Genomic DNA, 27,027 nt, shown 5'->3' with positions numbered 1-27,027 from the left:
ACATAATTTCTTTTGCTAACATATGTTTATTTATGTGATAAATCTGTGTGCATAGCCAATAAATATAAAGTATTATGTTATTATTATTTGTATATTTATTTACTATAATAAATTTAATCATTTTTATTAAAATGAAAAATATATATTAACAATAAATAAATATGTTTAATTTTTTTTTAATTTCAAATAATATTACCTTTTTCGTTGTCTTTTCAATTTAAACAAAAACACTAGGATAATAAAGTTAGATAATAAAAGAAAATAATATATTTTAGATGATTTTCGTTTTAATATTAAATGTAAAGTGTTTAAAAATAATTTAGATATCATCATACTGCGTTATCATCACTTAAAAGTTTGGTATCTAAGACGGTTTAAATACTCATTTATTCTTTTATCATTTAAGATTCTTTTTAAAAATAAAATCGTGACGTAACTGATATTCTAAAATAAATAGTACAATGATTAACAATGATTCTATCATTGAATTTGAACTCGAAACATCGGTTTCTATCTTATATTTTTCTCTTTTCATCTTCTGAAACATCTTTTAAAAATAATATTTCAAATTTATGATGATGGGACAATTGTATCATCAAACTTATTTTATTTATGCGAATTGTATAACTAAATTGATGTTGACTTAATTTAAAACTCAAAATGTGATGAAGAAAAATATATTTGGTTTTTAATTCGATGAGTATTATCATTTTTTTTTATACATAAAAGAAAAGGAAGTTGGGTTATCTACTCACCAGTTGTCTTCACCGAATTCTCCAAAACTAGTATAAATATATGTAAGTAAAAAGTACCTTAACTGTTCTTCCTTTACTGAGTTACTGAAATAAATTTATTACTGCGATCTGGTAGTTAAAAACGTGTTTTGTGGGATATTTTAGCTTATAAATTAAAAAATAGGTTTAATTATCCTTTTGGTCCCTCTATTTGTCATGAAATTTCATTTTGGTCCTCACATTTTTTGTTGTCTCAATTTGGTCTTCATTTTCTTAAAAATGACTCAATTTGGTCCTCACCGTTAACTTTGACCAGACGGTGTTAAAGTCAATGCCACGTGTCAATTTCTGGTTTTTTTGAATTTTTTTAATATTTTTTGAATTTTTTTTTGAATTTTTAATTTTTTTTTTGAATTTTTTTTTCTTTTTGACACGTGTCAGTTCACAATTTTGCCACGTGTCAAAGTGACTCAATTTGGTCCCTATATTTGTTTTTAGTTTCAATTTAGTCCCAATTTTTGTAAAAGTGAAGTAATATTGTTCCTCCTTAGATTGAGACTCAATTTAATCTTTGTATACAACTTATGATGATATTTTTAATAAAATTGACATTTTTATTAAATATTTATAGAAATATTTTTAAATAATTTTTTTTAGTTTTATTATTAAACAAAGTTAAATCCCAAACTTAATTTCAAAAATTAACAATTTTGTCATCATATATAAAGGCATCAAGTGTATCATATTATACAAACTTGGTAAAGATTAAAAATCAAAATTTGTAAGAATATCACCATAAAATTTATAAAAAAGTAAATTTAGTGTCAATTCGAGGAAGGACAATATTGCTTCACTTTTACAAAATTTGTGACTAAATTGAAACTAAAAACAAATATAGGGACCAAATTGAGTCATTTTTAAGAAAATAAGGACCAAATTGAGACAACGAAAAACGTGAGGACCAAAATGAAATTTCATGACAAATAGAGGGACAAAAGGGTAATTAAACCTAAAAAATAATAATAATTCGTAAATCTAGATATGGTAGCTTTTATCATCACTTTCCTCAACTATTTTTGGAAAGTGTGGTAAATGTTAGTTAAACAACCTTTAGAATCTTCAATTCCAGTGATATTTACACACTTTGATAAAGAGGAGAAAAACTAAAGTATATATAAATAAACTAATACATGAAATAGGTAAAAGAAAATAAAAATATTGTACTGAAACAAAATAAAAAAATGAAGAAAAAAAATGTAAAATCAATTTAACAAACTTTTTTAAAATTATTTTCCCTGTCGGAATGTTTTTATCCATTTTTTTTATTCCATATTACAAGATGTAAATGTTTTATTTATTTATTCTTTATTATTCAGTTGTTCAATTCATTTGTCATGTTTAATAACCTATTTATTTTTTTATATTTTATCAGAAAAATTATGATACATAAACCTAACCCGAAACCCTTTGCGTTTACCCGAACTAAAATTTCTCTCTCACAATTAAAACAAATTCTATTTCACCTTTTTCTTTTGCCAAATTAAGGACTGACTATGTGAAGTTCATAAAATCCATTAAAACACAGAAACACACACACGTATAAATAAAAGTTCCCAATAATATCACATTGGATACCTGACTTCACCCATTTAAAGAAACTTGACCATTAGCGAAGCCATTTAAAACAACACTCATTGAATACAAATGTCCGTTTTAAAATGTAGAAGATGGAAAAGTAATTTTATTGATATAAAATTGATGATGTAAGTTGGAAGTTTCACATGAAGTATAAATAAGGTACATATATATATATATTTGGTCCGTTAAGTTTTAGTGAATTTTGGAATTAGTTTCTTTTCGAAACTTTATATCAATTTAGTCATTCATTTTTAGAAATACGTGAATTTAGTCATTTTTACCAAATTTTGTTAAATTTATTTAACATTTTAAATGTATTTTATGATAATAATTGAATTAATATTAAAGCGAAATATGTCAAACAGTGTAAACAATTTAAATAGTATAATGAAATGCGTTTGAAACGTCATATAAACTTAACAAAATTTAATTAAAAAGATTAAATTCACGTATTTTTTAAGATGAAAGATAAATTGATCAAAATTTTTAAAGAGTAACTAATTCAAAATTTTACTGAATATTCATAAACTAAAAACATATTTAACTAACTAAATATATATATATATATATATATAACTATAAATTTTACCTTATCGTATTGTAAGTTTGAGTTAAATATAAAATTTACTTTTCAATATTATATCAAATACATGTTTAGAGTCAATTTCAATATTAAATAAGTTATTCCATTTGTTATTGAATTACTATTAAACTATTCATCAATGTTTATATATATATATATATATATATATATATATTTCGATGTTAAAAAAGAGTATTAAATATTTTATATCGTTTATAAATAAAAGTTAATTTAAAATATATATTTATAAATTGATTTTATAAAAAATTAGAATACGATGAGGTTGAAGATAGATTTCTTTAGATAAATAAGATGCAGTGCGAAGGTTTGATTGAGGGTTAAACGAGTAAGGCATGAAAAGCCTGGAGCCCTCTGAATGGGAAGGCCCACCACCACCACTCATCATTAGCCTTCTGCCAACAAAACCTTAGATTTTTCTTAACTTTTATTTTGCTTTTTCTCTTTGTTTCTCCCTCCTTTAAATCAACTTACACCTTAGCTTTTCATTTTCATATTTCAACTCTTTTCTTTTGTTCCCACTGTGGCCTACACTCACCACCACCACCACCCCTTCCTTCCCGTTTCCTTCTAAACATAAATCAATTTTATTTTAACCTTCATCCATTTACAGACAAAATTTAAAACTTAATTCATTCAATTTCATATTTTCAATATTTATACTTTAAATAATCATCATAAATTAAATTTTGTTTGCAATGTTTTATTTTAATTTTTATGGTTATAATGAGGGTCTAATGCTCTTAAAGAAAATATTACAACCTCATTTCTTTTAGTCATGTGATACTAAGAACGTATGGTACCGATACTTCAACTTAGATCACGTATCCGTGTCCAACACGTATCCGGTCCGATACTTTAGGATACTTTAACAATACTTATTACTGAAATATCTACTTCATAAAGTCGTAATACACTACAACAAAATCTTTGAATAGTGAACAATTTTAATGACAAAAAATAATTAGTCACTATATTGATAATTAAAATAGTTTCAAAAAATTATAACTAGTCTCTAAATTGATAACTAAAATAATTTTAATTATGATTTGGTTTTTAAATTGGCCACTACATTAACTATCAGGTTTTGACTACCAAAATAATTGGTCTCTAATTAGGAATTTTGGATTCAAACATTAACAATCATATATTTATTATATTTGTAAGAATTATTGTACATTTTTTCAATATTCATATATCGCATATCTATCACGTATCGTATCCTATTATTTTACAAATAAACATATCGAATACGTATCGTATTTGTACATTATAGCTAAGAACGTTATATAAGAAGATCATGTTCACTGAGAAATATTAATGAAAAATATTTAATTTTATTTGGATTAGATAATTTGAATTTAATGATTTATTTATTTAAATAACGTATTTCAATTATCACAAAATATAAACAAATTATGATTTAAATACTAAACAACTATTGATAATTCAAAAATATCAATATTAATGATGTTTTTTTATTTAATCTTAGTTAGTGTTATTTTTCCATAAAAAAATCATTGAGATTTTTTTAAGCTATACTCACAACGTTTTTTCTCAATTGATATTGATCATAATTGTGTTTAGGTGATATCAATTGATATTAATTGAATTAATTTTACAATGTTGTTTTTTTTACTGGTTTTTCAATCTACGTTTGCTGAAGAAATTTCTTAGCCAACACTAATTAAAAGAATTTTAATGTTGGTCAAAAGTTTTCATAACCAAAATTAGAAAAAAAGAAATCCTAGTAAACTAATCACAAATAATAACATTAGTATTGTTGATTAAACGAAAAATTATTGCAAATACGGACAATAAAAGTACGAAAAATATTAATTAAAAATATATATAATCCTCCTTCGCAAAAAAACCTTTTGGATAGTGGTTAATAAAAACTTAACTAATATTAAAAAAGAAATAATAAAAAATATATTTATAACAATATAAATAAAAAAATATACTGCTTGTTAACATTAATAAAGAAATCCTTGTAGTTATAAGCTGAGATATAATCCTCTCAAAGGTATAAAAGAAAAAAAATCTTAACTAACATTTATGAAGAAATAATATTGACCTATATTAAAAAAATAAAAACTTCAACTAGCATAAACGGAAGGTAACTTTAGGTAGTATAAGTTGAAAGCAATGTATTTGACATGAATAAAAAAGCATCTTTAATGTCGATAAAAAAAAATTGACTAACATTACTCAGAAATAACTTTTACCTAACATCAACAGTAGAATTTAAAAAATAAATACAATCTCATTTAATAGGAAATAAGCTTTCATTGAGATTTGTGAAAAAAAAATGTTAAAATTACGACACTCAATAACTGGTCAAGCCAAACAATACGTATCTTTGATTTGTGACGGATCTTCTATATAAGTGATGGACATTGACTCTCCCAATTTTTATATATTATAATATTTAAAACTTGTATGTATTTAGCACAAATATTTTAACACTTCAAAAAAATGTTCTGAAAATCTAATCTACCACTGCCTTTGATATTATGATAATGTCCCACCAAAATGGTGTTGATATATATGAAAGAAGGAAACATGAATTTAATTTTTTGAATTTTATTATTAGAAATTGAAGGATATTTGAAATAGGTGACGGTTTGTATTAGATGTTTTATTATTTATTATTTGTGTCGCTGGTGGTGAGTTAAAGAAAATGTTACTGTAGTGTAGAAAAGTAAAAGAGGAAGATAATCCTAATAAAGGAAAGACATGCCATGAAATGTGAAACACAATGCCACATGCCTTGTCTTGAGCATCCATTCTTTGTACTTCTCTTTCCTGACTAAAAAAGCTGAAAGCAACCAACACCCTGTCCTTATTATATCTCCTTTCTTTCCTTTCTTTCTCAAGCTTAAAATACCCGCAAAAGGCCCCATTTTTGGAAAATGCTTTTTCAATTTCTTAAATTATTTACTTTTACCTCTTAAACAGACCACATCATCCATACCCTTTTTGGCTTTCATTCTTCATCTTCTTCTTCTTTTTCTTCTCATTCTTCTTCTTCTTCTTCTTCTTCTTCAACTTTCAACACATTATCCACAGTTTCACCTTCTTAAGTGCCTAACAAGGTATGCTTGTGGGGTTCCTACTCTTATAGATTCCTCCTTCTTTCTGTCCTTTTCAGTGTTATTATTTGAAGAAACTAAAGGAGAGAAGGGGAAAAAATTTCCTTAATTTAACTCTGCAGTGGAGGTTTTGGAGGTGAGGGGAAGAAGCAAGTATCCTTCAGCTACTCACTTCTCTCTCTTTTTTTGGTTTTCCTTTTTAACATCTTTTTGGTTCATTTATATGATGTATGTAGGTAAGTTTGTGAATTGTAACTCCGATTTGGTTGGAAGTGTTTGAAGTTGCTAGTGTTGTTAGTCATTATTACGTGTTTTCACCATTCTCTGGTGGTGCAGGTTTCTTCTCTCTCTGCTTTTTGCTAAATACGGACAAACAGATGTCCAATATAGTTGGATATAAGGAGCCTATTTTATGGTTGTCTTTTTTTTTTAATTTTTTAATAAAGTTCCTCTGTATCAGTTGCCACTTTAAAAATCTTGTTGAATAGAATTTGGGTTGTTGCACATTAATCAGCTAGAGATACATACACTTTGATGGAGTTTGGTTCACCTTCTTTTTTTATGAGGGTCTGCTCCAATTAACATATCTCCCTGCCTAATCTTCTCTTACTTTTCAATTTCCATGCAATTGAAAGCATCTTGGTGTGTGGTATACAGAAAGGGGAGCAAAGAAAGAGAAGAAGGGCTGAAAAAGTGGTATGGACTGGAATCTGAAAGCACCTTCTTGGGATTTGAGTGAAGTGGATCAGGGAAACTTACCCAACATGGAAACAGTGGAAGGTTCAAGCAGATATGGAATGTTTAGAAGTAAGGGGGAATTTTCAGTTGACTTGAAGCTTGGTCAGGTGGGAAATTCTGGCACAGAATCAGTGTTGACCAAATCCAAAGATGCTGTTGGACTCTCCAAAATCTCATCTTCATCTTCATCTTCTGCCTCATCTAAGAGACCTCGTGCCCTTGCCAACGCCACACACACAGTCTCGTGCCTTGTCGATGGCTGCCACTCTGATCTCACCAACTGCAGAGACTATCACAGGCGCCATAAGGTCTGCGAAGTTCATTCCAAAACTGCACAAGTCACAATCGGAGGCCAGAAACAAAGGTTCTGCCAGCAGTGTAGCAGGTGCATCTTTTATCTCTCTCTCTCTCTCTCTCTCTCTCTCTCTCTCTATATATATATATATATATATATATATATATATATATATCTATGTGTATATGTCATCACTTGCTTCAAATTTCTTCTTTTTTTGTCTGAACTGTATATAATATAATACATGCTCTGGTAACCAGAGTACATTCAAAACCTTATCGGGTCATGCTAGACCTCAAGATTCAGCACAATAAAATACTCACCAAATCTTTTACCAACGAAGTCTTTATTATTGGTCATGAGATTCAAACCGTTTTTGTAAAATATGTGTTATATCTGTGTGCCAGATAAAGCAGCAAATACCAAATACATGTCTAATATTTTAATCTAGCGTTCATGAGAGAGGTAGAAGCAGAATATAAACAGAAAAGGAATCTGAAGTGAGAAGTGATGGAGACTATACTGTATACTGTGTGTGATTAATTAAGAAACATAGTTTCCTGCTTAGATAGCTGATTATGCGCATAAAAGAGTTGTTAATAGTTAATTAAATTTACAGTAAGTGTGATGCTAAGTTAGTGATGCTAATTTAGGAGACAGGGCAGTGTGATGTGAGTGAAGTGGTGTAGGTTTAGTTGTACTTGATGGGATGATTGTGCAATGGTGAGGTGTATTATTGAGTTGATAAATGGAGATTTGAGAGTATTATTATTATTATTATTATGATGATGTGCATTTTGATGGCATAGTTGAGATGACATGTTACCTGAGTGGGGTTGTTTGAATGATAAACCTGTGTAGGTTCCATTCACTGGAGGAATTTGATGAGGGGAAAAGGAGCTGCAGGAAGCGGTTAGATGGGCACAACCGACGGAGAAGAAAGCCCCAACCAGAACCTCTTACACGGTCTGGTAGTTTTTTGTCGAATTACCAAGGTTAGCTTCCACTTCTACCTACATTATCGGAGTGGACCCATGTGTGTCTAGATTTGGAGCAGACATTTCCTCAGGATCCCCACATACCTACACAATTCTTAAGAGTAACAAATAACACACAATTACACAATACACTTACCCACCCAAATCACAACGTGTCACTACACACACAACACAAAAAACCCTTTTGCTTTCCCCATCCTAGTACACTCTTATCTCCATTAACTACCTATATCTACTTTGCTTAAACATCTTCTGCCACACCCCCCAGTTTCTCTTACACGGTTTCCACATTTCTCCACAAAAACACACCTCATCCATCAATTATCGCTAACACCCAAAATCTGTACCCATCAACAATAGTACAAAATCAAATTATAAGCATTTCATCACCTCAAATTTCAACCAGTAATTGTTAAAAAAAAAAAAAACACTTATTTATTGGAAAGACGCTATTTTTAAAACTAAGTAGAAAAAGTTACCCATTGACGAGTTTTGAGCAGGTACCCAGTTGCTACCTTTCTCAAGTTCACACGTATACCCATCGACTACTGTGATGAATCCCACGTGGGGTGGAATTGTTGCGTCTGGTGAAGTTAGGATTCATGGACACAACCAACAGCACCATAACCAGGGTGAGCTTTTTCTTGGGACAACTTCTCCAACCGGTTATAAAGAAGGGAAACAATTGGCCTTCATGCAAGGTGACCACTCTCTGAACAACCAAAGCCCACATCTCGCGGGTGGTTCCGTGAGCCAGGCCCAGATGTTTCTGCGGACCGGCCCGTGTTCTGAAAGCAGTGGGCTGAGGTGTAAAATGTTGTGCGATAGCCTAACAAGCTCGGTCCACGACTCCTCTCGTGCTCTCTCTCTTCTGTCATCACCACAGCCGCACAGTCCTGGAAATGGGTTGAGCCGAATGGTGAACCCGCATTCGCCCCTTATGCAGCCATTGGGCCTCAGCCTGCATGATGGTAACAGCTTGGGGCCCGTGGACCCGGTTTTGGGCCTTAATGGGAGTGACCATTCTTCGTCGATGTATAACATAGGTTCTAATGGATCGCAGGGGAACGAAGCCCATCCGCTGTTTCCCTTTCAATGGGGATAGAATCGAATGGACCACTCTTTTATTTGAAGGATTCTTTCTCTCGCACTATTTAAATTCTGAATTTATCTTTCATGAAGCCATGAACTACCTATTGTCACGTTATCAAAATTATGGTCTCAATTTTTTTCATCTCATCACTTTGTTGCCCTCAAATTTACTCCTCGTGCAAATTCTTTTTCATACCCTCATTTCCAAACATTTTATGTTCAAAATTATTACTATGATAAAATATTTTATTAACAATTAATTGTAGTGACAAAAATTTGTTAGTCATTATTATGATTAAATTAAATATCAATTTGTAATATAAAAAATTATTAGTTATTAAAATAATTATTATTATAAATAAAAAGTTATCATTGATCGTTAAATCAAAACAACCATTAAGTTAAATAGTAAAAACAAAATGAATATTTAAAAATTATTTGACTTACAAAAAAGAGTTATTCAAATTAAGTTTAGAATTATACGACGATGTTTAGATAAAATTTTCATGAAAAATTATAAGAGAATAATGAGAAAAAAAAAGTAAAAAAAAAAGGTTTTCTTGTAGTTTAAAATTAACTAATTAATACAATAAAGTTTTTATTAAAACTATCTCTATTAATTTATTCAGAAAAAAGTTAAAATATCCAAATTTGATGTAATTCATAACATAAATTTAATACGTTTTACATTTTTTTATTTTATTTTTTTACAAATGTTTACATAAAAAAAAAACCGAATATAACTTAAATTAAGAATGACAATGATAATATATATATATATATATATATATATATATATATATATATATATATATATATATATATATATAATTATTTGTAACTCAACTCTTTCCATAACTCTGGCATGAATAAGTTTTGTAACTATTCATATACTTGTATCGTAGATTAAATGATAAGAATAAATTTATAACATTAACTCTTAATGCAAATATAAATGCATATCCCATTAGGAATATTTTACATAAATGAAAATTTATATTATATTAACAAACAATTATCACCTAAAAAGTTTATTTTATATTAAACTTAAACCGAGTTTATTATAACAAAGATTTATTAAATATATAATAAATTTATTGTTTAATTGTTATCAAATCATCCACAAATATCTAATCTCATATGATATATATATCAAATATATCAAATGTAAAATATATATTTAGCAGGAATTGATATTGGCACGACTCAATCAGAACAAAAGACCCAGTGATTAGGAGATTTGATTTGATTGATTCGTCCCAACATCCCCACCTAAATAATTATGAAAAAACATTATCTATATCTACCTTTTGGGTATGAAGAAGAAGATTAGGAAGAAGATGGTGTTGAGATTGAGGCATGGTTGTTCTCCAACAAGGAACCAAATAATTGAAATGGAAGAAGCCTCTGGACTTATAGAAGAGAGCAAAAGAGATAGGATTATATAGGGGAAATCTTAGTTGAGAGGTCAATATCTCTAAATTATTATATAAATTTCCCATTAATCTAATGCTTACATGATGCTTCAATATTTCTTTTCATATTATAGTTTTTAAATGTCCGTGTGGAGATAAAAATTAATCTCCCTGTTGTTGATCATAATTTTTTTTTGAATGGAAGATACTTAACCACTACACCAACGGATAAGTTATAGATTATAATTGATTATTTTGTGAAATGCATATAAAAAAAAATACTTAATAGTTGTCGATTTTTCTAATTAAATATGTTTTAAATAATGTTCCCACATATGTGCCAACTATTTCCTATTATTCAAATTTATCTCTTCTTCCAACCTCCTCTTCCGGGAAAAAGGGAATAATGACTAATCTAGATTTTATTATGTGTTTTAATGCATAGTTTTATTTTATTCATGTTAGGGATTCAAACAAAGAATAAGGGTGTGAATTTAACTATTTCTATTTCTGTTTTTAAAGTAAAAAGTTATTCATACATTTAATTGGTATAATTTGTTATCTCACCATCATCTGCAAAAGAAGTATAAAAGAAGTATAGGTGAATTTGCATTATTATCTATTTCAAGCAATTATGATGGTAATATTTCATTTACGAAAATGGTTAAGAAAAAAAAAAAAGTTATCGCACTTCACCAATCCAAACATTAAAGACCGAATGAAAACAAAAGTATTATATAAAAAATCAAATTGAGTTTTTTTCAATGAATTTATTTATTTGATTTTGTCCTAGAAATGGTTTACTTCCATCAAATTCAAAATTGCATTTACCAAAATGCAATGGTCCGTTTTAATGAAATTGTAAATAAAAATAAAAAGTGAAATTAAAAGGTATAATAAGATAAAAAATATATCAGCGATCTAATTAAATTTAATAGATATCAAGTGAATATAATAAAAGATTTTGTAGTACAACAAAAGAATCTTCAAATAAAACTAAATTAAAGGTTAGAACGAATAGAGGAAATAAATATTTTATGTTAGTAAACTAAAGGTTCAAGTAATTGAAGATTAAAAATTCATAATTCAATCATTCTCATATAAAAGAAATAAACTATGAATAAAAATATTACCAAAATAGTATAAATAATCAAATGTTTAATTATTTGATTAAATAAAATTAATATTTGTGTCTCTTGAAATGAACTCCACCCTCTAAACTAAACATCATAAAAAAAATTATAATCATAGTTGTAACTAGAGAAAAAAAATATCTCCTGAAAATATTAGTTAACTTTGTGAATATTAAACAAATAATTAAGAGAGAAGAAATTTTTTGCAGTAAAAAAATAATGATTTTCTAAACTATTGATATTTTTTTTATAATTAAAAAAAAACAAATGTAAAAATAATATATATAAGTTTTCAGTTCAATAACTAATAATAATGTTATCTATACCCGTATCAATATCCAGAAAATTCCAACAATATTCACGACAACAATTCACAACAAGAAGTGATCTATTTGCCATCTTATCAAGCATGTCGGTTTTTAAGAGATTCAACTCATTCTTATCACACCTTTCTTTTACACTTCAAGTGCCCATTTTTTAACTTTAATATATCATTTACACAACTTTAGGTCACTCCTAATTCCCCCCTTTAATTACGATTTTTCCAGCTCACAGTACGCGAAAAGTGGAGTCCAAACATTTTATTTTATATCCCAAAATGGTCCACTGCTGCAGATGAATTTTTTAATTTTAATTTTCAAATTATCAATAAGAGGGTTCCTCCAACAACACATTATTATTATTTTCTTCTGATGGGCGTGGAATAATAATATCCATTATCCAACTACGTCAACAACGATAGGAAACAAATAAAGAAATTCCATTACATGGGATCTGCTACGAAGATTTTTGGTCGAAAATGATGTAATAATGTTGGTGGAGTCAATGTCATCACAAAGATAAGCTCACTAAAATGTGTTTTACAACAAATCATGCAATAAGAATTAAGCTAACTTTAAAGAATCTTTGACCATCTAAGTGGAGTTGCTCCACGGCACCACCCCCTGATTCAGGGCTCTACACTTACATTTTAGTATCCTCCATTTTCACCACATTGTGCTCTTTGTACGGTTTTTTCTTTTATATTATCCCATTTTTTTGCCCTAATTGATTCGAGCAACATTTTGTAGTGCTTTAGTTTTAATTATTGACACATTGGAAATGGTTGTTGTTGAACAGTGATCTTTGACATGGGTGTAGATATAAGAGTAATGCAAGCATCGAAGTCTTCGTTTTACTAAAATAAAACCGCTGAAATCTAGAATAGAGGGATTTGTCTCAAGTTTCAATTATGGATCGTATATTGTGACGTTGAATTTCCTTATCATATGTATTTTCCAAATCATTTTGGGAAACGTTAATATAAGAAATAAGGTTGGAAAATGATTGAGGGAATTGTAAGGAAAAGTTGGAGATGTAAGTAAGAAGAATATGGTTTATATGTAAATGGAAGAACGATGAGTTATTGGTCCGAGTGGTACTATACTCGTCTCTCTTGATCAAAGTGTTAAATTCAAATTTTACGAATTAAAAACCTGTGTTTGAAAGGGACGTAGTTAGGAGGGAAGAATTCAATAAGTAAATATTGAATATTTGCTTCGAGGCATTCAGAATGTCAAAGTAAGGTTTTTTTTTTTTTTTTTTTTTTTTATATCTAAGTTGTACATTTTAAAACTGGTAAAATCAACTTAAGGATTGTTCAAATTACATCAAAATAGGTGAGAAAACATTAAAATGTGATAAAAGAATGTCCTGTTGAGAGAAAGTAGAACTTGATGCTTCAAGATTTTGTATTTAAATATTGTAAATTAAAAAAATAATTGTACGTTTTAAAACTGGTAAAATCCACTTAAGGATTGCTCAAATTAGATCAAAATAGGTGAGAAAACATTAAAATTTGATAAAAGAAAATGTCCTGTTGAGAAAAAAGTAGAACTTGATGCTTCAAGATTTTGTATTTAAATATTGTAAATATATTTTTTTGGAAATAATACTTCACTAAAAGGGTTCAATCAAGTCTTATTTTGAAAATTAATTATCAGCAAAACTTATAAATATTCCACATCAATAACATTATGATTCAAAAAAATATTAAAAGGAATTATAAGTTTAAATCATTTACAGGCTTGATTATTATAACTTATATATATTTTAATTTTTATTTACATGGTACATTTTACTTAAATTTTTATGTTTACTTTGAGAGTTAAGAACATATAAAATTATGCCTTATTTTAGCTTTTAGAGTGAAAAAAATTAATGATATTATATTAATTTAATATTCTGTTATATATTATTAATTATTATTATTATTATTTTATTGATTTATTAAAAAGATTGATGAAGACATGTTTTCATAATAGTTGCCCTCACCAGCATGCATCAAGTATCAACTAGGGATGCGCTGGAATTTGAATCACCTCTCATTCTTAGCACAAAAAGATATAGAGCAGACTCATACATTACAAGAATACTTCAATATAACCATGAGGAAAGTGTTGAAAATAACAGCGTCAAAGGAGAACTGCCCATACCTTTCCTACGGAAACTTCAAAACAAAACTCAAATCAACTCCTGCGTCTCACTAGCACATGCCTGCAAATAGTATATTTGTTTGAAAAAAATGGATAAAAAGATATAACAATGAACCGGTCCAATTATGAGTAATACTAATGGCCAAAGCTAAAAAGATGCATTCTCATCTCTGATAAATATCACTCCAGTCAAATTTTATAGACCATGATGCCAATAATCTCAGCAAGGAATACAAAGAAAATACAAAAAGCTTGCTCTTTGTTTTTGATTCTTATTTCCTTACAAGCAGAACTCCAGCTAACGGATACATAGAAGAATAACAAAAAAGAGCATCAAACAGAAATACCCAAGGACTTCTTAAACTTCTCAACCTCCAAATATACTGTGGAGTAAGGAAGGAACTCTGAGTAGTGGTCTCTGCTCAGATCATTTATAGCAACTGCAAGTTTAGGGATTTCTACGATTTCCTCATGGGTCAAAGTCCTCACAAACCTCGCTGGATTTCCTGCCCAAAGTTCACCAGAAGGAATTCGCCTTCCTGGTGGAACTACTGACCCAGCTTCAAGGATTGACTGTGTCTCCACCAATGAACCTTCCATTAGGATGGAGTGCTGCCCAATAATGCACTCTGGCTCAATAGTGCAGGACCTCAAAAGGCTGTATGCCCCAATTGTCACGTACCTCTCTATTGAAGTGTCAGCCGGAAGGCCTGTTTCGCAGAAGACAGCATAAACAATACTAATATTATAAATGGAGTTGTATCGTTGGTATGTATGTATAAGAAAATATCATATTTATGTCAATGACCATAAAGATTAATGTGATTGTTTAGTTATTGCATGTATATCTTCAAAGGATTCAAATTACGAAACAATTAATCAACTTTCATTTGGATAACATACGTTTAATTCTTTATAATTGGTTTTGGTTAGTTTTTATTTTAAATTTCAATTTGTGTGCAACTTAATTGCAACCATTATGACAAGTAACTATGTTTCCATTATAACAGGAGATCTATAATTCTCATGGATTAGAAGAAAGTTTCAAGCTGTTATTATTTGAAATGCAGAGAATGAAAAGTAATCAAAACATTGTAGTTATTCTATATTTGTACTATTTTTAATTTGTATGATTAAACAACAAATTATATATATATATATATATATATATATATATATATATATATTTTAAATTTCCAAAATAGTCCCATGCGTTGCACGGGTAAAATACTATTAAGCAATACATTCAAAAACTATAATTAAGTCTATCCCATATGAAATTTTCAAGGATCTTTGGAAACAGCAAAGTTATTCAACTCCAGATGACAGTAAATAATTCCAAAGGAGTATGCAGATAACTAACCCCAGTTCACAGTAAACAGCTTGACAATGAATATCGCATTCTGATATTATTTTCAGAGTAGTGATATAAACATTACCCATACAATACAACCACTTACTTAATTACTTGTTGTCAAATATCATTGGTTCATTCAAATGTTATTATTATTATTATTACTATATTATATTATAAAAGGGTTGTCAATTGGTTGTGCACAGAGGAGTTATCAAACCATTATTTTCCATTTTGAAACAAGGATAAAGACTAATTTTCCTGAAGAAACACAGCCTACAATGGTTGGAGGGAGATTGGAAGTGTCGAACAGGACCATCACATACAAGTACAACGTACCTATAATAGTGGTAACAAAATTTATTCATTAGTATGTTAGGATGGGCCTAGAGAGGTCCGAAGGAAGAACAGGTAAATGTCTTCAACATTTTATAAGGTGGTCTTCGAATACTAGAACAATAATTAGTTTATATTTAAATTTTCCTAAAGACAGATAATGACACTAATAGGATCATCATTCAACTGTTGGCGTGTTTTAGGTTATATAATTGTAAGTGTAATCTTCCTAGCCTATTATGAATGAATGAAGAAAGGTGAATGCTGATTTTATGCTCGTTAGCTTTAAAGGTAGTCTTCTAGGTATTTTATGGTAAGTAGTTATTTTCTCTCTCTATTACTGTAGGACACAACCTCCAGATGCCCTCTTGCCAGACTCAAAATAACACAATAAATGACCAGATCACATGCACAAGTATGGCTCAACTCTTTGTAGCATACCACCCAAGTCACCTAAAGATCGAGGCCCTAGCATAGAGAACTAGTCGGATCAAACAAACATCTCTGTCACACTCCACTTCCACTCCATCTCCACTCCCCAAAAGTATTTTTAAGTTATCCTTTTCGATCAATAGAAAAAGAAGATAGATATTACAATCTTCAATGATATTAGAAAATTTTTCAATCCTACTGTCTCTACTGGAAATAAAATAAATCTTGCTCTCAATTTGAGAAAACTCATTTGTAAAAGCAGATGTCAACTAGTAAGTTAAGGACTTAAGGCCAAGCAACAAATATATTTCCCTCAAAAATGCTATTTGGTACACCAGTAGCACAAATATATATTACATGAAAAAAAAAATGGTATCATTTCACCCAAGGTTTCCAAAGTTTGGTTCCTATAAAGTGAATAAAGAAAAATAAGAATTGTCCCTTCAAAAGTGCTATTTGGTACAATACTGTTGCACGGAAATTTTACATGTATAAGCTGCATCATTTCACCCAAAGGTTCTTAAATTTGGCTCCAATAAAGTGAATAAAGATGCAATAAGTAATCTTAGTCATCCATGAGAACATCATCCATTGAGTTTTCAACACATTTATAATTTCTTATGCGTGTGGTATTGACGGTTGATTTTCTCATCCATGATTGAGATTACCTATTTAGTTTATCCTCGAAAGTAAAAAGTTTAGTGTAGACAAGTAGCACCCAAGTTTTTTTATTTTTTTATTCTATCAATTTGCTCCTGTTTAGATAAAGTCTTCACGAGCACTTACAGGGAAAAAAGGTAAAGTAAAATGAATTGAACATCTCGCATGAGCAATAATGAACTTAGGAATTTATCTCCTTTGAAAACTACAGTCTGTACGTTGATTGTTAATTTTAAATAGCTTATGAGAAAATTCCAATTAAATTTTTTTTCTCATTTTCATTGCTTAGATAGAAATTTATCCAAACAAGGTCTTACTAGTTATCCAATAAAATACAAAGAAACACCTGTATTCGTATATAATTCATATTAACAAGCATAGCATAGATAATATCAAAAACATACACTACATTTGTCTTTATTTTCTTTGGGCAAAAATGTGATGTTTTAGAACTTAGAAGCTAGTTATGTACCCAACTCCAAACTGATTTCAAATATATCAGGGCCAACACATTACCTTCCCTGACTGAATTATGACAATAGAAGTGTCAGTACAATGAAACACACCGGGGAAGGAGCATCAATTATATTCATAACTCAAAACTCCTGAATTAAACCATACTGAAAGACGAATTCGAGGAATTTCATAAGTAATACAACAAAAAGAACAAATGCACACAATTCACATTTCTAATTCCAATGTACAGAAACATAAAGGGAAGGAATGTGTTGGAATGGGAACCTAACCTGTCGGAGAAGTCCATGCGGCGTGAAGAACGGATCGTTCCTGAACGTTTGAGCAGAATCCGATGCTGATCTTGTTGAGATCGCCGCGTAGAACGCAACCAGGCCAAACAGAGGCTCCGTCCCACACGGTGACTTGGCCAGCGAGGACCACGTTGGGTGCCACGTAAGCATCCACTGCCACTTTCGGGAGCCACTGCCCCAACGGGATTATCTTCCTCTGCCCTCGGTAGTCCCACTTCACCCGATCCGGAGACGGAGTAATCGATTTCGCCGCCTCCGTCGCGAAAGCGCGCTCCGCGGCCAATAGCTGAGGCTGCGGTTGCGATTGCGCGTGCCTTACGAGCGAGTGTGCGCTTCGCAGGGCTCGTTTGGAGAAGCGTGCTAGATTCGCCATGAGAGAAACAATCAGAGAAAATGGAACCGGAAATCAGAGTGAGGGTGAGAAAGAGAGGAAGGAAGGAAGGGGGAATGAGTTAGTGGGCTACCGAGAGAAATCGGGTACTTCGAGCTCCATTCTTGGCCCAGAATGATAAACAAATGGGCCGTTGGATTTATCCTTCTAAAATTTTAACGCAGTTTCTTCTTGATTTTTACAATTTTTTATTTTCATTTTACTCTGAAAATAAATTTTTAACTTTCAAATTATGTAATCTGAAAATCATTTTCTTTAAAAAAAAAATTGATTTTATAATTTGAATATCTTTTTCAAAAAAATGACTTCTAAATTATACAATACAAAAAGAATAAAATGAGAAAAAAAAAGGTAGGCTGTAGGAATAAAGTTATGGAGGTGGAGAAAGAGCCTGCCAAATTTTGATCATACCAAAAACAAATTTAGGCCCGAAAACAAAACGAATTAAGGAAATGACTATATTTTGCCATTAAAGGTGATACAGTATCAATATACTGTATTTGTAGAAGAAATTCCACTTGTTCTCGTACGTCTAGATAACAATATGAATTACACCCAAGTATTTAGTGGATACATGTATATTTCCCCTTGCTATCCACATTTACTTAAGTATAAAATCAATAAGTTAAGAAAAAAATCAATTAAAAAAAATCCCTATAACTAAGTTAAAAATTAATTTTAATTCATCTAAACATAATATTAAGTCATTTCATAACAGGATATTCTTAACGTTAAGATTAAGACCATGCAAAATTAAAAACAAATATATTTTATGATCTACGAATAAATTTAAAATAAACTTGCAAAACATCTCATTTCTAAACTTGGATGTGATGCTCTAATACTCTTCAAAACTTACCAAACAAAATGTACATCAACACTAACTATTTTTGTGTTTATATATTATAAAGTATAGGAACTATGCACACATATAGAAGAATGAATGGAAGTCTGTATATTATGTGAAATGAATGAACGTATTTATACACAGTACAGAAGCAAAATATGAAAGCAACTATCATATAACAGTACTAACTGTTTTAACTAACTAAGGTTCAGTTTTGACTTATTCCTAACACACCCCCTTAAGTCAAAACAGGTTTTACAACTCCAATAGATTGTCTCAGATACCTAAACCTCTCCCCTTTTAAGGCTTTGGTAAAGATATCTGCCAACTGAACCTCAGATTTACAGTAAACGATTTCAAGCTTCTCTTGATTGACTTGTTCCCTCAAAAAATGGAACCTAGTTTCAATGTGCTTGCTCCTACCATGAGCAGCAGGATGTTTTGCTAGGTCTATAGTAGATTTATTGTCCACCATTAATTTTGGACAGTTATTCATTTCACCTTTAACTCTTCCAAGAGCATTGCTAACCATGCAGCTTGGCACGCAGCTTGAGAAGCAGAAATGTATTCTGCTTCACAAGAGGAAAGAGCTACAACAGGTTCTTTCACGGAATGCCATGAGACAGGTGACCCACAGAGGAAAAATATGTAACCAGCAGTGGACTTCCTATCAATCTGATCTCCGCACCAATCAGCATCTGCGTACCCCTTCAGTTCAACACTTCCTTCGCACCCTTTATTTGGAAACAGCAAGCCAAGGTTCTTTGTCCCTTGCACATAACGCATGATACGTTTCACAGCATTCATGTGGGTTTGTTTAGGTTCCTGCATGAATCTACTCACTATTCCAACTGAAAAACTCAGGTCAGGTCTTATACAACATAAATACCTCAAGCACCCAACCATTTTCCTGAATTCTGATTCATCCATAGGTTCCTCATCTTCATTCTTTCCCAACTTCAACCCTGTTTCCATCGGTGTAGCTGCTATGTTGCAGTCTTGAAGCTTGAACCTGCTCAACAGGTCTTTCGCATACTTCGCCTGGTGCATTAACATTCCATGATCTGTCTGCATGAACTCAATTCCCAAAAAATAATTGAGTTCCCCCAAGTCACTCATTTCAAACTCAGTGGTCATCTGATGTTTGAACTGATTGATATATTCCGCTTTACTTCCTGTGACAAGCATGTCATCCACGTAGAGGCATACGAGCAACTTTTCTTCTTGACCATTGTTGATCCAATACTTCACGTATAATCCTTGCTCCGTGGTGCATCTTTCAAAGCCAATCTGATGCATAAACTGATCAATTCTTTTGTTCCAAGCTCGCAGGGCTTGTTTCAAGCCATAAAGAGCTTTGATTAACTTGTAAACTTTCAGTTTATCATCCTTAACCTCAAATCCTGGCGGTTGAGTTACGTATACCTCCTCTTCAAGCAACCCATTTAGAAAAGCTGCTTTTACATCTAGCTGATGCATTCTCCACTTGTTTAATGTTGCAATAGCTATAATTACTCGGATTGAATCAAGCCTAGCAACGGGTGCATATATTTCTCCAAAATCAGTTCCAGCCTTTTGCAAATATCCTTTAGCCTCTAACCTGGCTTTATGCCTTATCACTTCTCCCTTGGGATTGACTTTAACCTTGAATACCCACTTCAGTGCTATGGGCCTTTTATGCGGTGGGAGATTAACCAATCTCCACGTTCCATTACGTTCAATGGACTCTATCTCCTCACACATCGCTTTTCTCCATTTTTCATCCCGCACAGCATCCTCAAATTCCACGAGCTCCGCCTCTGCTGCCAATGCAAAATGCACTGGGTTTCCTTCTTTAGTAACAACACCAAACAGTTCATAATCTCTGAAACGAGTTGGTTGTTGTCCTTGACGCTGGGATCTTCGAAGCTGCTGAACATATTCTTCGGGTTCAATCTCGCCAGAATCTACTACATCATCAGGTTCTAGCGCAATAACTGGGACCACCTCTGCTGCCTCATTCACCTTATTTTTCTCCCACTCCCAACTAGAGGCTTCATCAAAAACTACATTTCTGCTGATAGTTACACTCTTGGTTTCTGGGTCAAACAGCTTATACCCTCTAGTAGTGTGATAACCAATCATCACCATAGGCTTTCCTTTGTCGTCTAATTTGGTTCGCTGCACTTCAGGCACTTTATGGAAACACAGGGAACCAAAAACTCTCAGATGCTTGACATCTGGCTTCTGTTTTGACCAGGCTTCTTCTGGTGTAACTCCCTCCAACCTCTTCGTAGGTGTGCGATTTAGAATATAGGTTGCTGTTGCAATTGCTTCTCCCCACATATACATAGGCACGTTTTTACTTTTGAGCATACATCGAACCATGTTGAGGAGAGTTCTATTTCTCCTCTCAGCGGTTCCGTTATGTTGCGGTGTGTGAGGCGGTGTAACCTCGTGTGTGATTCCCATTTCAGCCAGGAAGTTTTGAAACTCCAGTGAGTTGTACTCACCTCCTCCATCAGACCGTAGTCGCTGTATCATGCAACCACTCTGTTTTTCAGCGAGAGTCTTGAACCTCCTGAATGTGTCAAAGACCTCGTTTTTGCGCTTTAGGCAAAACGTCCACAACTTCCTGGTGTAGTCGTCCGTGAAGGTCACAAAGTATCGACTGCCCCCAAGTGTTTCCACAGGCAATGGTCCGCAAAGATCAGAATATACCAGTTCTAACTCCTTCGTTGTTTTGGTGGCAACGAATTTGCTGAACTTGCTCTTCGTTTGCTTGCATTGCACACAGTCATGACACGCTTCTTCTGGCACAGACACGCGAGGCATCCCTTCAACCATTCCTTTAACGCTCAGTTCACTCAAATTTCTGAAGTTTAGGTGACCAAAGCGTAGGTGCCACAACCACTCTTCTCTGTTCACTGCAGCTGCAAAACACTTATGGTTTAACGTAGTCATTTTTACCTTAAACGTACGATTGAATGATAGTGCAGCACAAATGGCAAGCTTCTTTGTTTGATCATAGACCCGTAGGGAATTCTCCTCAAGAACCATCTTGAACCCTTTCTGCATTAACTGGCCAAGACTCAGCAAATTGGTTCGTAACCCAGGGACATACAGGACGTCGTCGACTATGACTTCTTCTCCGTCGAAGCTTCTTAGCACGACTCGTCCATTTCCTTCTGCATGCAAACAGCTGTCGTCTGTAAATCGCACCCGTTCTTGAGTCTCATTACTCAATTTCACAAACCACTCCCTCCGGCCAGTCATATGGGTAGAACACCCAGAATCAAGATACCATGCATCATCATCATTGTCTTCGTTCTTGGTCTGAACCATGAGTAAGACAGCTTCAGAATCGGACGACTCTTCTTGCGCGAGATTTGCCTGGGACTGAGGCTTGGGTTTGTTTTTCGCTCCATCACCATGCCAGCAGTCGCGTGCGAAGTGGCCATACTTCTGGCAGTTATAGCATTTCACTCGCTTTTTGTCAAACACCTTGTCTTTACTCCCATTCCCGCCTTGCTTCGATTCACCATCTTTCGACTCTGGATCAGTCTTTTTCTTGGATTTGTGCCCTTCTTGGTATCTTTCTTTGGCTTCGATGAAGTTCTTGCTTGAAGAACCAACTCCTGATACGATTTGTGATCACTCATGCGCAGTTCGTGACCCTCCAACGAGTGCTGCAATTCTTGAATACTCAGCTTGTCGATGTCCTTTGTTTCTTCAATTGTGATAACAAGATGATCGAACTTTGGATGCAAAGAACGAAGAATCTTGTTTACCACGTGTTCTTGAGACAATGTCTCGTTACAGCTTTTCATGGCGTTAACCACACTCTGAACTTTGTTGAAGTAACTCGCCACAGATTCGTTGTCCTCCATTATCAAGAACTCAAAGCTTCTACGTAGGGCCTGCAACTTCACTCGCTTGTGCTTGTCACTATCTCCGTAAGTCTTGATGAGAATCTCCCATATTTCTTTAGCCGTTTCAGCCATTGAAATTTTGTTAAAGATCTCAGAATTCACACATTGATATAGCAAATACCTGGCTTTGCTATCCATCTTCTGCATGTTTGTAATTCCTCTTCTCTTCGTCTGATGCCTTGCTACCGGGATCGACGACGCCAACTTCGATCACCTCGGCCACATCTTGGAATCCAAACACCGCGCGCATTTTATCTTCCAATCATCAAAACAGCTTCCATCGAACATGGGCAACCCTCCAGAAATGAATCCACCAAGTCCAGCCATGATTCTTGAACGTTTCTTGAAGAATCACTATAGGTTTCTTGAACCTCACACGTGCTTCACAAAGAGCACCCTGAATCGTCAAGACACGCCACACATAGTCTGGCAGAATCACAGACAAAAGAACCACTTCTCAACTCACGTACTGGAAGACCCCCCCTCTGAACCAACCTTGCTCTTGATACCATATAGGAACTATGCACACATATAGAAGAATGAATGGAAGTTTGTATATTATGTGAAATGAATGAACGTATTTATACACAATACAGAAGCAAAATATGAAAGCAACTATCATATAACAGTACTAACTGTTTTAACTAACTAAGGTTCAGTTTTGACTTATTCCTAACATAAAGTAAGCAAATATGAATGTATGAGTTCTTTTACCCGTCATCAAAATAAAGTTTTCCATTTTTATTATGACAAATATATAAAATGATTGTGGCGTGTCTTTATTATACAATAAAGAATCAAACACATTTCATGAAATTCTTTCTGCATTCACTTTTAATTTAAAATGCCAAATTATTATCCCAATCTAATGATTTAATGTCCTACATAATTCCAGTCATAATGTGTCCATGTTTTTCTAGAGTATTCTACATATTGAATTTATTAACACGCTCTTCAATAAATGTGTCTGTTGAAATTATAAAACTGTTTTAATAAATATGCCAAATTATATATAGAAATCTTAAATTATTAGGAACAGAATAATATTAAAAAGCAAATAAATTACTAATAATGTTAGTACTTTCTAACATTTTTATTTTTGGTTGCAGATCAGGCCACAATACCCAAGGATGCTAATTTTAAGGATTCCTTTCCTATACTTTATGCTACCTACAAAACCACGTGAGTTGAACTGCATCTGCACGCAAACCAGAAAGCGCGTTCCGCGTTTGCCTAAAATTTTTAAATATACATTAATTACATTAATGTATTCATTGTCCAAAAATTTACCAGTAATGGTTCAACAGTTATCGGTAGTATTAATAGTATTTAATAAAAAGTGTTTCTGGGAAAAGGAAGAGAAGGAAAGCAAACGGCGTGACTTTTACTGTTTGCCTTTTTCTGTGAATAGACACTCTGCGAAGGCGACCCACACAATAGCCAAAACGGTAGCGTTTGCGAAATTGTTGAAGAAACCCCAAAAATCCACACCCAGCCAGCGTCACAAAGCGAAAAGAGGATCATCATTCATATCTTCGTAAAAACAACATCATCCTTATCCACACACCCGTACAGTAACAGATCAGAAGAACTACACTAGAAACTTACAGGGAAATGTAAAAAGTAAAAGGCAGAGAAATATAAAGAAATTGAGATTTGGATCTGTTGAGCTAGCCGGTTTGGATGTGAACGCCGATGGCAATGAGGAAGATGGTGATGAGGCCGAAGTAGATGATGGCGTGAACCAAAATGGAGGCTCCACTGGTTTGCATGTTGCCAAACTCCGCGATTCTTCCCCTGGATGGTATCTGGAAGAGAAGGCCCGGGCTTAAGAGCACGAACAGCACCACTGCTATCACCACCGGACCCCAATCCGCCATGTTCACACCTTGCTTCTACTGTGGAGCGGTTGGAAGGAAGAAGAGTGTGGAAGTGGAAGAGACGTCTACGTTAGATTTCAGGTTTGGGGCTTTTAGCGGTGGGAGACACCAGTAGACAAAACTCATACCCCACACCCAACCAAACGGATCCTTCGCTTTCCCCATCACACTCATCATCTTATAACTCGTTTCAACCGCTCTGATCCAATTCCACATTCATTTAAAAAAAAATTCATCTTGATAACTTTTTAAAAAAAATGGATTAAATATATTTTTGATCTCTCAACTTCAAAATTTTATACTAATTTAATCATTCATCTTTCAAAATGTATAAATTTAGTCCTTTTAACTAAATTTTGTTAAGTTTATCTAACGTTTCAAGCATATTTCATAATAGTATTTAAGTTAACATTGAAGCAAAAATAAGTCAAACAATGTAAATAATTTAAATACTATAATGAAATGTGCTTGAAACGTCAGATAAACTTAACAAAATTTGGTTTAAAGGACTAAATTCATACATTTTGAAAGATGAAGGACTAAATTAATCAAAAATTTTGATAAAGGACTAATTCCAAATTTCGCTGAAACTTGAGAAATCAAAATCATATTTAACCCTTAAAATATTATACAACTTCCATACTAATAATAATTTATAACTTGACGGTAAGATAATATCGTTAAACCTTTAGTGTATCATTTACCCAGAAAAAAATTGTCTTAAAATAATTGTTATTGGACATCTTTTTTCATAATAGAAATTAAATGAATTTAACTTTTTTTTTTTAAATGTAGACTATGAAACATTAAATGCGTCTTATAAATACTTTTATTTACTTTTGAAAAATAATAGCTATCTTTAAGTTGTTGTCACATAAATTCGTTCGTATAACACGCGTAAAATTTTTAAACTTTGAAAACGTTTTTTCTCAGGTAAAATGTAGTGCTAAACTAACACTATTTTTTATATAGAAAACTTCCTTATGTTAATGGAATTAAGATTGGAATTAGGTTTCTCAATAATTTTTTAAGGTTTTTTAATAGTTTCAATAAATAATTAATTTTAGTCATTAGTTAGATTTAAACAAATAGTAGGAGAGTTACTCAGCCGTATAAATATATAAACCGAGACATGAATATAAATAAATTGGGTCAATTTAGTGCTATCCTTCACTCTCATATGGACTGTTTTTACTTCCTGCACACCACAAGTTTTTCAATATACAGTACAAAATAATTTACACTCGTTCAATCACAATAAACTATTGTGTATATTGAAATCTTGTTAATTTTTTATCATATCCACACTCAGGTTTCTTCCGAAAGTTTTTTCTTTGTTTTTATGCCAAAAAAAAAGACACGTTGCCATCAAACTCATAAGATTTTTTTTAGCTACAAGTATCAGCTGGTTCCATTATTGTGCTTATTTTGTTAGGTAAACCTTTCGATTAATTGTAGAGGTTACAGCATGAAATAGCTCCACCAACGGCTAAAATTGTTTGCAGGTGAATGATTTTAACTACGACTTTTAAAGAAGCAAAGTTTGCAATTCGATCATGTTATAACCTCTAAATATATTGCCCCTTGATATTTACGAAACTTCTATGAATCATATAAACACCCAATAAAAAAAAATATTAATGTTAGCATGTATTTGGAAGAAGCCTTAAAATAATATATCAGTAGCTTAATCTTAACATATGCATGTGACAGTGATTTTTCTTAGTAATGAATAAAAATGCAGCATACGATATTTTATTGTAAAATAAATAAATCAAATCAAACATACTCAATATTGCTATAAATAATTGCATTTCACTGGTTTAAAATGTTGTTTCGATCTTATACATACACACAACTTATATTTATTTTTATACGTATTAATTTATTTATTCTAAATTAAAACTTTATAATTATTAATATTTATTTTTTAAAATAATTTTCGCATGTAAAAGGACCATAAAACATTGTCGTATAAAAAATGTGGTATAACTTGCCAAGACTCCGATGAACAAATTAATTTTCAAGAGAATAATATTTTTGTTATTTTGGATTGTAGATGCTTAAAACAACTGTTTAACTTTTTAGAAAAGGGTTAAAATGTTTTAGTCCATTAACTTTTATGAATCTTAGAATTAGTTTATTTTAAAATTTTAAATAAATTTATTTATTTATCTTTCGAAATATTATGTAAATTTAATTATTTTAATTTATCTTTATTAAGATTATTTGATAT

At 31.9% G+C, this 27,027-nt stretch overlaps 3 protein-coding genes and 1 long non-coding RNA gene across 4 annotated transcripts; 1 reads left to right on the top strand and 3 right to left on the bottom strand.

Annotated features, from left to right (window-relative positions):
* Positions 1-5,219: 5,219 nt before the first annotated feature.
* Positions 5,220-8,161, bottom strand: LOC146887425 (uncharacterized). Its single transcript, XR_014994007.1, has 2 exons — positions 7,928-8,161; positions 5,220-7,116 (listed from the first exon to the last, which is right to left on the bottom strand). It is a non-coding gene; the product is annotated as an uncharacterized LOC146887425 (long non-coding RNA).
* LOC114174992 (squamosa promoter-binding-like protein 13A) lies at positions 6,767-9,338 on the top strand. Its single transcript, XM_028059735.2, has 3 exons — positions 6,767-7,191; positions 7,963-8,096; positions 8,600-9,338. The coding sequence occupies exons 1-3, from the start codon at positions 6,767-6,769 to the stop codon at positions 9,202-9,204; spliced, it is 1,164 nt and encodes a 387-aa protein (XP_027915536.1). The 3' UTR covers positions 9,205-9,338.
* A 5,044-nt stretch (positions 9,339-14,382) lies between these two features.
* Positions 14,383-18,218, bottom strand: LOC114178948 (gamma carbonic anhydrase-like 1, mitochondrial). The gene is made up of 2 exons (XM_028065104.2): positions 17,742-18,218; positions 14,383-14,923 (listed from the first exon to the last, which is right to left on the bottom strand). The coding sequence occupies exons 1-2, from the start codon at positions 18,133-18,135 to the stop codon at positions 14,547-14,549; spliced, it is 771 nt and encodes a 256-aa protein (XP_027920905.1). The 5' UTR covers positions 18,136-18,218; the 3' UTR covers positions 14,383-14,546.
* A 6,194-nt stretch (positions 18,219-24,412) lies between these two features.
* On the bottom strand, positions 24,413-24,967 carry LOC114176813 (DUF3339-domain containing protein). Its single transcript, XM_028061979.2, has one exon. The coding sequence runs from the start codon at positions 24,789-24,791 to the stop codon at positions 24,582-24,584; it is 210 nt and encodes a 69-aa protein (XP_027917780.1). The 5' UTR covers positions 24,792-24,967; the 3' UTR covers positions 24,413-24,581.
* Positions 24,968-27,027: the final 2,060 nt, after the last annotated feature.

Source organism: Vigna unguiculata, chromosome 3 (assembly GCF_037176805.1).
Source record: "Vigna unguiculata cultivar grain cowpea cultivar isolate G323 ecotype 2 chromosome 3, ASM3717680v1, whole genome shotgun sequence".
NCBI lineage: Eukaryota > Viridiplantae > Streptophyta > Magnoliopsida > Fabales > Fabaceae > Vigna > Vigna unguiculata.
This window is presented reverse-complemented; position numbering and strand designations above follow the sequence as displayed.

What these genes read in the sequence shown, in the direction of transcription:
- LOC114174992 (XM_028059735.2), top strand. Translation starts at nt 6,767, where the DNA reads ATGGACTGGAATCTGAAAGCACCTTCTTGGGATTTGAGTGAAGTGGAT. An exon ending in TTCTGCCAGCAGTGTAGCAG is followed by an intron (nt 7,192 to 7,962) that starts GTGCATCTTTTA and finishes AAACCTGTGTAG; the next exon opens with GTTCCATTCACTGGAGGAAT. An exon ending in TTTTTTGTCGAATTACCAAG is followed by an intron (nt 8,097 to 8,599) that starts GTTAGCTTCCAC and finishes AGTTTTGAGCAG; the next exon opens with GTACCCAGTTGCTACCTTTC.
- LOC114178948 (XM_028065104.2), bottom strand. Translation starts at nt 18,135, where the DNA reads ATGGCGAATCTAGCACGCTTCTCCAAACGAGCCCTGCGAAGCGCACAC. An exon ending in CGCATGGACTTCTCCGACAG is followed by an intron (nt 14,924 to 17,741) that starts GTTAGGTTCCCA and finishes TCTGCGAAACAG; the next exon opens with GCCTTCCGGCTGACACTTCA.
- LOC114176813 (XM_028061979.2), bottom strand. Translation starts at nt 24,791, where the DNA reads ATGGCGGATTGGGGTCCGGTGGTGATAGCAGTGGTGCTGTTCGTGCTC.